The sequence below is a fragment of the Contarinia nasturtii genome, unplaced genomic scaffold, assembly GCF_009176525.2.
Source record: "Contarinia nasturtii isolate CC-2019 unplaced genomic scaffold, AAFC_CNas_1.1 Cnas_scaffold_2228, whole genome shotgun sequence".
Taxonomy (NCBI): Eukaryota; Metazoa; Arthropoda; class Insecta; order Diptera; family Cecidomyiidae; genus Contarinia; species Contarinia nasturtii.
In genome coordinates this window covers 59,079-72,548 of record NW_022199551.1, presented here as the reverse complement: position 1 = coordinate 72,548, position 13,470 = coordinate 59,079, and the positions used below count along the sequence as shown (strand labels likewise).

The window sequence follows — 13,470 nt, the reverse complement described above, 5'->3', positions numbered from 1 at the left end:
GACCTTTTTTTTCTTTCCATATTTCGTCTGAGAATGGTTGTTGATTCATTCGCTCACACAGTTTGCTGGGTCGGGGGAAAATTCTTGTAATATTTTGAATGTTTTCCTCAACGATTATTATTGCATTTAATACTTATCACAATATAAATAATAATGGTTATTTTTCTCCATTTTGTGCCTTCGCCATCGATTGCCTCTAATTTATTTCATTATTCCCTTGGAAATGCTTTCACATCAAGTGGTTTTTCGCAACTATGGAGACAGATTTGGTTATGGGCGAATGAAATTATTATCCATCAATTGCGTTGGTGTAAAAACCAAATTAACTGTTTATAGTCTGGTGAAATATTAAACTTAAGGAACGTTAGTTACTAATTCGTGGTGATGCGGTGTTTTTGTTTGTTTTGTGATAATAAAAGTTATGGCAACAATGCAAAAATAAATTCACTTTGGTTTATGTATAATGGAAGTAGTGCATATCAAATTTTAGTTGTCTGACGATCAGACCTTGTGGTTTTCAAAGAAGATTATGTTTATGGTAAGTTCTAGTGATTGCTTTTTCTCTGCTTTTTACATTTTATGCAATATTCATTTTGTGAAAAAGGATTTAAATTCATTCGTTCTTTCAAGAGGTTCAATGTCCGAACTTGGTAGAATATTGGGCTGGGTGGAACCCATAAGAAATGGGCAGAACCAAACTTGGTTCGCTTCGAAAACAGATCAATAATATTCAAGCGGTATTTTCGAAGCGCATTCAACATGAATGGGACCTACTTCGCTGAAAGCACTTGTGTATCATTTGAAACGCTAATTTGAAACGAAACATTTGAAATTAGATATGCCTATTGATGTGGTACTAATTTATTACTATTCCGACCGCTCACCGAAAATTGTCTATAATACTTGCGATGCTTCATGCATTTTTAAATAATAATGTAAAATAAATTGAATGGCAACTGATAATAAATCATGAGTGATTTAATATTGTATATATATCCGGTTTCGTTTGCATAACGAAGTGTGAACCAGCTGTAGAGTGGAAAAATGTCAAGAGTTTTTAATGATTTATCGATGTAAATGTAATGCACGGTAGTAAAGCATATTGTGTTACTTGCCAAAAAATAAGTCTATGCGCAATATTGTGTCCGACAGACAATGCAAGATCAACCGAATTGAGTGCATTTAGCCGCATGACAGGTCGATTAATACGAAGTAAATGCGAGAAATGGACACGCCATTCATGAAAATATGGGTAGCCGTGATATTGATAAACAAACATGATATTACTTGGTCCAAAATTTCTCGAAATATGCCATCGTCATCAGTGGCATGAAGCAATATAAGGTGGCAGCAAGGCGTTCACTAAATCAAAAACCGTGACACATTAAATATTCCATTATAATTGCAATAAATTTATAATATCCACACCATTTCTCTGTCCAAATATGGGGCGATGCATATGCAAAGCATGCTGCTTTTCCAATAAAGATGTTGAGCCGCCCCACGTTCCGCATAACATGATATTGTTAATGGATCGGCATGTATACATGTAAAACATGTGCGCTTCAATGAGGACATCGATGTTATGTAAAGCACCAAATTATTGATGTGGTTGTTGCATTTCATGCAATGCACTTACTCTATAATTACACCCCAATGAGAAGGAACATTCAAAAATCAGTAATAATTCAATATTTTGATTTATGATTAAAGTAGCCATGTTCGATCGTTCGACATTTTTCCAAAAACCATCATCGTTCAAAGTATTAACATGAAGGTAAAGAGTATAGTAGTTGTAAGGTTACTTGCTGCAGTACACATGTTCAAAACTGATGTTTTACCTCAAGACAATACGGTGCCAAAATACTCATAAAAGCAATATTTTCATTGAAAAGCAAAAGTCTTCCAATTTCAAATGAGAATAATATGATTTTGTTCTCCTCTCTCTCTTTCTTGATGTTTTGAATTAAACATGCATTGCACCGAACAATTGCTTGCACGATGTCTTGTTCATGTTATTCAAGTTTGTAACAATGGGCACCAAAGAAATGGTTTTTACATTCAGTTTTTCGATTGCTGCATAAGCAATTAGCTGTTGAATAGCTATTTTTCGTATGTTGTCAATGCCAAATGCTGCATAAAAACCATTTGTTGGTGTTCATCGGGTCTTAATAACCGTAAGTGACCAAAGTGCTTATTCATACTTCAACTGTACACCACGTACCGATATGCATCATCGATGAATACATATTTGAAAGAGAAATGAAAAAAAAAACAATATCGGGATTATTTTGCATAAGGGAGTTATACATTGAATGTGTTCATGATTGAAATTGAAAAAGTAGCATTAGTGTCGTCGGTTGGCCACTCGCACATCCCATTTATATTCGAAATGGCCATACGATAAATACCATGAAACGATAAGCATTGTACAATCACTGAAGATCGTCGTATATGAGTTAAACACGATTTGCAGCTCGGTCAAAAATGGCTCTATCACTGTGTAGAGTGTGTGAATGTGTAGGTTTATCGTTTAGTTTGTATGACGTGCTTAAAATTTGTACAGAGCGATGGATATTGTGAATGGGGGGGATTTTCAGAAACGTTTGTTTTTGAAAATAATCAGCAACTCAGATAAAATCCGTCCAGTCTCAATCTCTCATTCTCGTGTTTGTATGCAGAGCATATGCAAATGTGTGTGCCTTGAATTAGTGAAAATACCAACAAATTATTATCTGTTTACTATGAAAACCCCTTGCCAATGCAATCACACATGAATCGATGTACTCTTGCATTTTATGTTCAACATATAATGGTCATATTCAGGGGCTCCAGACAAAAGGTTCTACTTGTATAGGAAAACGCATTGATTTTTTTTCGTAAATAAAACCAAAACATAGGAGCACTGGCTAACAAAACACGAAGACGAAGGAAAAAAAAAACAATTTATTGAACACGACAAAACATAATCTCAAAAATATTCAATGCATGCCGTTCTACACCGACTTCGAACACGATGAGCTGCTTCGCAATAAGCTCAACATGGAGATCGTATCCATTGGATACTATTGTGAAGCATTGGCACTTTTTGCACACTTTAAATGCACCTGGCTACATTACACAGTTAGTTTAGAATTTCTATTGAAAAAGCAAATTGCAATCAAGACAATGTGGATATGCAAAACGATGCATACGCAGGCTTCATAACTTGTATGTTCGCATGGCGACTGACTTGCATGTAAAACGATGCTTCGAGTACTTTTTTTCTGTTCGCTATATACACTCTCTCTTTCTCCACGGAGTTTCAATTTTAATTTCGTTCTATTTCTCTGTAAAGTGTCTGCTTCTGTTTAGCTCGACATTAAATCATTCGAAACGATTTTGGATAAAAAAAATATCCCCTTATGCTAAGGATATAAAACAGGAAGAAAAATAAACATTTGTGGAGTTGAATCAAGCGACTCTAATGAAAGTATGTGTGTATGTACAATATGCATTGGCACTTTTCAAGCGAATGTTAATGTTGTGCGGCGGCAAGTGAAATAAGAAAAAAAACTGCCACTGTTTTGTTAGGCTCTTGTCAAAGCTGAACCATGATACCAAATGCACCACAGACAAAGTTGCGAAAAAATCTCACTCACTCTCACACACCGTTCAGTGTATGCCTTTTTCCATTAGTCGAAAGGACAAAAAGGTGTAGAGATAAAAGCCGCTTGTGAGAATTTTTAATTATTTCCCGGAGTAAATGTTATTTATGGTCTTAGACGACACAACAAAAGCAGACAGAGTGCCAGAGAAAAAAATGGATTAAACCAACATTTGTAATTAAACGAGCACGAAAGCTACAAGAAAAAAGAACGAAGATAGAAAGCATAATTTGACTTGCTCAAATTAAAGTTCCTGTTTGTGATTATGTACTAGTATGTTAGTTTGGCAAATTGACTTCACGCAGCGAAGGGCTGACAACAACAACAGTGAAAAAACACACTCATTTTACACACCATTTTTTTTTGTTATTTTCATAAGTGACAACAGAATCCAGTGTATTTAGTCTTTGAATTCGATTCGTTTGAAAGTCGCGCACTCTTCCAATGGAGCGTTGGCAAAAGCAAGAAGGCAAAAAACGCATTAACGTATGCGAATAAATCGTCTATACATGCATTGCATTTCGAAGTGACCAAAAACCGGGCAATAAAATGGAGAATTATCGGACCTGAGCAAAAGAGAACGAACAGAAAAAGGAGGTTTTAGTTGTTGCTTGTTTATTGATGTTATGTTTATGACCGTTACGTGAGATAAAAAAATATTTTCTTCATTTTCATTTGCGCTATCAACAGCAATACGATTCACATCAAAAGTGAATCAAACATGAAGAAAATACTCCGTTTGGCCGATGCTATTTTGGGGATTGAGAGAAGGACAACGACCGAAATGTGAAACCAATAAATTGACACAGTTTACGAGCATGAAAGCACAAAACGGATTCCATCAATCCAGAATGGGAACCCGACAACATTCCAACTTGCACCATTGGACATGAAACAATAAACACCACAAACCGCATTTCTATCAAATAAGTAATCTCAATCCCATTGGGATTGGGAGTCATTCACTTGAATTATAAATTGATTACATGTAAAAGAATGTTTTTGCCATTTTCACCGATGTTAGACGATTCCGTTGCTCCAATGAATCCAACATGAAATACCAATGATACTATTAAATATTAATAAACACTACGTGCGCGCCTGTAGGTGTAGTACTAGCCTATGAAAATCGAGTCTACAATTTGGGTTTTGTGCAAATCCTTTTTGAATCCACTTTTCATAACCAAATGGCATTTTCTTAATTAAAATCTATTCAATTTCTTGAGTAAGAACTTTTGGCATAAAATCTCTTTTTGAGATTTGAGCTGGTTAAAAGATTACGTCAAATCCTCTGGTTAACAGATGAATCTTCTGATTCCATAGCACCTATTATGTTAAATTATTCAAAATTAATGCAAGCAATATTTCAAGCGTTCGGTATACATCAATAAGTTGCTGGCAGTGAAGAATTATTGAAAGGCTATAATTCTAATAAATCTCTATTGATTTCAGTTTTTAGAATGGAAACATTTCCGTTGGTTTAAAAAAAAAAACAAGTTCTTTCGATTATTATGAGTTCGAATCGAATTTGTTTCCATTTCATATTATCAACACTGTTGATGTTATTTCTCCAAAAGGATTTTTACTAAAAGATTAACAACACTTACAAATACGGTGTTGAAAGAATAAAAGCAGACTAAAAGATTAAATTACCATACGAAGCAAATAATTCACGCAATTTTTACGGATTCACCATCGATAAATCCTCCATTTAATCCACATGCCGCATGCTATATTTTTCTGTGGTTATTTTGTTGCGCAATGTCTTACGTATCGTATCGGTCATGTTGATACAGATTGCCTTAATCCAATTTGTTAACCCTTTGCCTCATAGATTAGCTCTTCGAATAGTGCTTTTTTTTATAATATTTGCCGAAGAAAATAACACCATCCGTAATGCACTTAAGCTCTTTCTAACGAATATTTATCCATTGAAAATGCTACATAATAGTAAAAGCGGATTGGTATTTCTTTCGTATTTCGCGACTAAAATGCGATTTTATCGGCAAAAGAAGTAACTGCAGAAAAAAACTCGATGTCGAACTACAATTCGTTCTCTCAAATAGATTTTAATTTGAAAAAATGACAATCCATCGTTTTCGAAGCTCAATTTCCATTCTTTCAATAAAAAAATATTGGGATAAATAGATCTATTGTTGGTTGCGATTAACGATATTGTGTACCGCATTTATAAAAAAAAAGAACATTGTACAAAAAAATGTTGGCAATATCCAACAACAATTGACAGTAAAATGGCATATAGCAATTGATGGTTTGAAAATGAGATGCCATCACCATTGTGGTTGATTGCTCGATTTCCGAATTTAAATCACCGGCCACTGACAACAACGAAATAGACGAGAGAAAAAGAAATTTGACATAATACGACAAATAACTGCAAGTATAAACATTTTTCGTTTTTAGTGCTCTGGTTCCATGCGTCATTGGCGTTCGATCAAATAGACTTTTAATCCGGTGTTTTTTTCATCGTTTCTCTCTCTTTCATCCCCTCTCTGGCTCGTAATTTAACCTAACACAGAGGCGATATTGGCTTTGCAAATATGGAAGCATTTACTATAGCGATTTTTCACCACCACCGGCACAATATGTTCGCTCATTCCCGAGTTACCGAAGCCATATACCCATATATGTAATAATATTGTGCTTTTCTGCACGTACAATTCACGTCTTGTGCTTCGCACAGCTAGACGATTTTGAATTTATTTCGATCTACTTTTTTGTGTATGTGCAATTCCTTGTTGCTGTGCGGTTGCCGCTTTTTTTGTATTCAACCGTATTATTGTTGATGTTTGTAATTTGTTATATTATTTGTTTGACTTCAACGGCAGTCGTTGAACAATGGAATAGAAAATGCTGCATGGCGTCTAGCCAACCATTGTCGTCAAGTAATATCAACTGAAATTGGCAGAATACATTGTCAGCGAAAAATGCAAAAAAAAACGAACTAGAAGAATAAATCCCGTTTGGTGTGCGCTTCAGTGTTCGCTTTTTATAGGAAGCCAATTTCTCGTTCAAGAGACGGAAGTGGAAAATATATTTCTGCAATTTTAGCCACATCGCACTACTCGTGCAAATATACGTGTACCACTTCATATTTGGTGTAGTTATAAATTTTCAAATATGTAGCTCATATTTAGCAATACACCTAAAATAGAATGCATTGTTCGTACAATTACGATGGCAATGCCATTCATTTCATTCACAGTATGGCGAGTGTGTGGGGCGCATGATATTTATACCAAAAGACATCAAGACTGCAACCGTTTCGCAGAAGAAAAAAAAACAGAAATCGCGGAAAATATCTCAGCCATTCATAAAGTATAGGGAATGTTATTAACCGTTTTAATTAAGAATAATATATCAACATTGCTTCGACATGCCAAAATAATTCATACGTATAACCATTCTTCTGTTGTTGTTGAGTATTTTATTTGGTAGCTTATTGTATGAATATGAAGCGACCTCCATTGGAGATAGATTTACATTGTTTTCAAACAATGAATTTATTTGAACGAAAAAACATTCAAGTTTTTCAAAAAAAAAATGGTTGCTGTTTAAGATTTCGTGTGCAACAGTGGGGCTTCAATGACAGAGGCCCCATTTGTTGATGTACAAACCGAGTAAATGTCGTAAGCCATGACCTAATCGGAGTACCTTTTTTTGATAAAAAGAAACTAATTGCACCTCAAAATCAATGAAGGAAATGTGTGCTAATTCTTCACTATGCAGTAGTTTTACAATCTTTCAATACAATTAGCAAATGAGCCTCTTGCATATGAAATTGTTCTCAGGTGGGCAATTTTCTGAATAGAAGCTCAAATAAATGCCATGCCATTCATTTGTATGGAAAGTAATCAGAAAAATTGCATACAATCCATTGAAACGATTGTGAACAATGAATGAAATTAAATAGTAAAGCCCAACTGAAAAACGACAAGGAAATATTTTTATCATCACAATGTAAGTATTTTTTTTCCTCACATAATGGTCGAAGGACATTCGTCGTCCACATATATGTCTACCGTGCGTCTTCTGTATTCTGGCAAACAAAGCAAATTCCCCAAATGATTCAGAAATTGGATACAATTTCATATAACGCCTCCAATTGTGTTGTTCTCAAACAATGAGATAGTCCAACGTCAACGATGAGGGTGAAAATCTATATGTACTTGTGTTAAGAATCATTTGTTGCCTTCCGTGCCGAACAAATGTGCGTCCTTATGGACACAACACATACATCAGAATTACGAGGCTCATCATGTTGCAAGATCAAGACAACAATACCATTTGCTCTACAGCCATTTGGGCAAGAGAGCATAACGCACAAACAATAATGATGATGATGATGATGGGAATAAGAGATTAATCTAAGATGCGATACACTAAAAATGCGATTATTTAATATTATGTTAATCTCCTTTTTGTTGCAGACAACACGAATCTCTTTCTCTGCACCAAGAATTCCTCATATATATACCTGACATGAGTTAAACATCACATTTACTACGCATTCTCTTACTTATTCCCCATTTTCATTATGGCTTCTGAAGATTGAGTCGAGAAGCAAAAAAATTAATGCTAATGAGGTTACATCATTGATATTTATTTAATTTATTTTAAGTGCTTTCAAGTGCACAATATTACATTTCAGCAACACATGATATGGTTGGAAACTGCGTCGAAAATCGAGACTTCCTGCAGAGGGGAAGTCGCATTGAATTCGATACGTTGAAAGATGATGCGAGGAACATAAATCTGAACTCATCAATATCATTAAGCGAAAAAATGGTATTTTTAACAACATTAAACTCATCCGATTTGTTTTTCACATTTTTAGCGCATTTCCATGAAAAACTCTTTATACAAAATAATGAGTGTAGTGAATAAAAACATACACACATCCCGTGCATATGAAGAAATTAATAGATTTTGGATCTAGAATTTCAGTCAAGTATTTGGCACAAGACGTAAGAAGTGTTTGTACTTAATCTTCAGAAAATTCGAAAAAAATCTTTAAATTGTGTAAATTCAAACTAACTTTTTGCGTCACTCAATTCATTTTATTCTTTAAGATGAAAATTATGCGAACAATCTCTTCGAAGTATATTTGCATAGTTTTTTTTCTTCGCTCTTCATATTTCACAAGGCGTTGTATTTGTTTGAAACTTTCAAAATTGAAAGAGCATTTTGGTAAGGTTTATGTACGTTTTAAAAACTAGTTAATGAAATTGAATTTATGTTTGGCTCTTTGTAAATATTCGCATTTAAAGATCAGAAGAGGCGGTTTAGTGCATGCAGCGCGCCGTAGTAAAAATTCAATTTATGTAAGAAACATCAACGCCTATTCGTAGGTGAATGGCTAATTTATCGCTTTTGTATGCATGTGCTCGGGTTTTTCGGTAAAACAAATCGGTCTTTTAGACATCGTCGCGTGTGCAAACGCATACACAATTCTTTCCATTAAATTCAGTGCGCTTTCAGCGGCAATTACATTTTACACACAAATATAAAAAAATAACCACAACCGAACATGAGATTTATGTCAAATTTGTGAAAGACTCTTTTTTCGTCGTCTTATCTGTTGTTTCGTTGTGCATTTTAGTTTATTTTCTATATCTTAATATAATATCGGTGTGTGTTTTAAGAGTTACTGCCGAGCCGATTGTCTTTAATGTCACTTGTTGCGATCTTTTCGCTTGGTATTCCAGTCAAGGTGTGGTCCAACCAAAATATAACAGGTTCATGCAAAATGCCAAAACAATTCCACAATCTAAGAGGTCAAAGCACGATACAAAAACGACTTTTTTCAATAATAAATCCCAGAGAAAACACAATAAAGGTGAATTTAATGTCTGTGAAAAAGGTTGGGATTTGTTTGTAAATCCTTTTTTTATAATGTTATTTTATTGGGCCATAAAATATACACATATTACTTTAAAAAAGTCTTTTTGGCAAATTCTATCTGAATTGTATTTGTTTTGTCGTGATGCTCCATCTCCCAAATTTTCGGTTGTCAATCAATCATGCGATTTATGGGAAAAGGGAGCTTCCAAGAAAAAAGTGAAAAGCAACCACATAGTAATCAACATGAACAAAAAATGGTTGAGGTTTTACCGCAAAACATTTTATGAGCATTGTTCATTGTGAAGGGGGAACACTAAATAAACACATTTTCCGAGTCATTTGTTACCAATCAAAATGTATAAAAATCACTTACATTTTACAATGAACCGCAAAACCGATTTGCTGTCAAAAAATGACTTTTTTTTAAATAGGGACGAAGTTTCAAAGAGATGAAAAAAATGCGAAACCAATCAAACTCTATGTGAATTGTATACATATTTGTGTTTACAATTCAACCACTAAAATTTTCCAATATCGACATAAAATGTAACCATACCAACTTGGTGGTAGCATGTTCATCAATTCGAATTTTGCTGATAAAATTCCATGCGTCGCAATAACCATAGAATTTTCGTTTAGATATCCATTGAGTGTTCACAGCAATACCAATAGATGTTGATGATAGCAAAAACCCATTGATTCCATGAATATTTTCATCATATTGACGATCGATTTAATGAGACCACTGCTTAATAATGCAATTTATAAAGCCTGAAAACAACCAAATCGACAGCCAAATATTTTGAAAACATGTTAAATTGGATTGATGGTAGTGCCGAGTGGTGGTGGTGGTGGTGGTGATGCCGGGCTGTTTTGATAAGTGTGTCTGCCAATCGAATGAATATTTCCCATGTGCTGCATTAAATATGTATGGTTTCGTTAGAACGGCGGTGGTAGTGGATGGTGTCATCAATTTTCTCCGATATCGATGGAGCTCAAGAAATTGCTATGCATTGCATTTCGAAACAAGCAAACTGAATTTATGGTTGAATAAAATATATTTGGGCACCTTTTGCATCGCATCGCACATAAAATGTGTACATTTCGATTAGAATAGGCGGGATGTGTTTCGGCAATTGGCCGAGAATAATATAGATAGTAAATGCAATTTTGTGTTTCATCAAACATCAAAGATGCGCACTGAAACACTCAAAAATTCTATCGGTTATGGCAGACGTGTTTTGAGGTTTTTGCTACATGTTTTTGAATATACTGAACAATTTCGAAAATATTTCTCATCTCTGTTACTCTCTCCTAGGGTCATCATAGCCAATTTCATTGCATCTAGTTTCGCATTTTCTAAATTATTCATACTTTTTTTACGGCCAAACCATAAGCATTTCAAATATACATACAGGAATAAACATAGCCAGATTCGAGACTGCGTCTGAATCGCGTGGCGCGTGGTTGTACACACAGTTACTTGTTTTGTTGCTCAATCCATTTATGGTCATTCATTCACACACATTACATTTTATAGTGTAGATTTGTCTGCGTCATTTTTTTGTTGCTATTTCTGCAAATTTTTCGCTCTCCTTCTCACACTCTATCTCACACACGTAATTGTGTTTTTGCGATACACAGGCAATAAACATGTATTTCTGACGGCAATTTTTAGCTGAAATATGCGTGTGCGTTTCAATAATAAATAATTTTATTCAAATTCACACTTTGATTCCGTAGATTTGTGTTGAGATAACACTTCTGTGTGTACTTTTCGAATATTTTGCAAACATAAAGTCAAAATCTAATTTATTCATAGTTCGATTTGGAATACGAGTTTACATTTTTGAAATGTATACTTTTGTCATTATTGCCATTGTGGATGAAATGAAGGAAGATGCGTACTTACCCAAAATGTGTGGATAAAATTGGAAATGAAGCTCTTGGCTGAATAAATCTCGGTGGCGTTGACCTTAAATCATTGAGCATTAAATCCAGATCGGTTGCCAACGAGTTCAACAACTGCAAGAAAAAAAGTAACAAAAAATATATATTTTAAAATAAATTACTTTCATTTAGTTGAAACATTTTTTTTTCACGATTCCAAGTTTATTAAAACGCGCACGGCGATGGATTATGTTCAAGAGGACACACAAAAGAAATAATAAAAAATTGTATAAAGTAAAGATATTCTAAAATGTATTCATTCGGAAATTAATCATGTCATTTAGATTCATGCCGTTTCTCTCTGGTTTGAATGTTGTCTTCTTTTTTTATGACTCTTTTGGCTGAGAGTTTAACGAACACACATACATTGTGACTAATAAAATATTTGCAACACGGCATTGTTAATGCGTTCATGATTTGTTGTACGTCGAATAATTTTTTTTTTTTTTCAAAATAATTTACAGAAGGTCATATACAGCAACAAAGACAAATTATTATCCAAAAGAACACCCGAGATGGCGATGCATTGAGAGAGAACACCCGCAAAAGCTCCAGTTCATTGTCAAATGCTTGTGATGTTGTCTCTTCTGAAAACTGTGTCATCATAAACTAATAAAATCTCATCATATTTATTATGTTTTTATTTTTATTTTCAGTTAAAAATGATTGAATCAGCATTGGAATTTTTAAAAATAATTTGTTCGCAGTATTTCTTGCATCAATATTGTACAAAACAATAAATTTGGTTTTGAATTATGACTGTTTATTTGCGTAGTCACAATAAAGTGTCATTGTTCGGTTGAAATGTTTGCCACTTTAGTTTGCCGCTTTTTGCTGTTAATTATGGTCACAGATGGGCGATATAAATATATTGAGTAGAAAAAATAATAAAAATACAGATAAAAAAGTGTGACTGTGTGTTACTCTCAACTCAAAGAGTTTTTGAAAATTGGCTGACCACACGCTGACGATTCGAGCGTTTCTCAAAGAAATGTGAAAAGAGAAAGAGTCGTGAGACTTAGCATGACATGCGTATCAACGGCAATTGTGCGAATTGAATTATTTACAATGCGAATTTGTGTAGATTTTCTTTATTCCGGGTACACAGAAAATCCATTTATAAATGGATTTGAGCGCACTTGTTAATAACAATGTAAATCATAGTTCACAGAGCCATTAAACTCGTTAAATGCTGCAGTCACAAAGCTGCTGAGCCTTGCAAATTGAACACACAGTGCATTGCAGAGTGATTGTAATGCGCAATTCTTGTCATTTTTATTCATTTAACCGATTGTTTGCCGCTCAAGAGCAAAAGTAGGCAAATTGAAATGGACACAAAAAGAAGCAAATGCTCAATTTATTCATCAACATTTGCAAAAAAATAATAATAGACGTACAACAATAAAGTGCACGTGGTTCATTCTTATTGGATCAAAACGACTATTCTCACAATTTTAAGCAGACGACTCAGCATTTCGCATGCACAATTTCAAAGCCCATTTCTACGCATGCCGTTTATGCACTGAATTGCTAATATTATATTGTTTATCGTGTTATTGTAATTTTTTCGGTATTACGTCGGTTAAAATGCGTTGCACGATTTGTAAATTGCATTACATCCATTTTGCTTTGTTCGATGTAATTCAATTTACGAATTCAACGTGAATAAAGCATAACAATAGCGACACAAATTAACAGCTTATTAACGTTTATTGTGAAAATTAGCAAATTAATTTGTAAAATCAATCTGGAAACTAAATATGATTTGGGGAAGTGATTACACATTCCAGCTGGATTATGAATATTTGTTTTTCTATAAAAAACCGAAACGCCATGGGCAAAGGAAGCTGGATAATAGCCAAAAATTAATTAATCACTCATTAAATTGATTTAATTTAAAAACCAAAATAACGACAGAGTTCGATAATAATTTTCTTTAATGACTTTGTTAGCGATCGGCAAATAATATGATCGTTTGCAAATGAGTTAATTGCCGCAATTTAAAAAT

The 13,470-nt window shown here is 34.1% G+C and overlaps 1 protein-coding gene across 2 annotated transcripts in view; it reads right to left on the bottom strand.

Annotated features, from left to right (window-relative positions):
- Positions 1-13,470, bottom strand: part of LOC116348009 (protein sprint) — a 132,513-nt gene that overhangs the window by 85,514 nt on the left and 33,529 nt on the right. For both annotated transcript variants that reach the window (XM_031778855.1, XM_031778856.1), the window contains one exon: positions 11,425-11,537. In XM_031778855.1, coding sequence (XP_031634715.1) covers positions 11,425-11,537 — 113 coding nt within the window. The remainder of the gene's footprint in view (positions 1-11,424; positions 11,538-13,470) is intronic.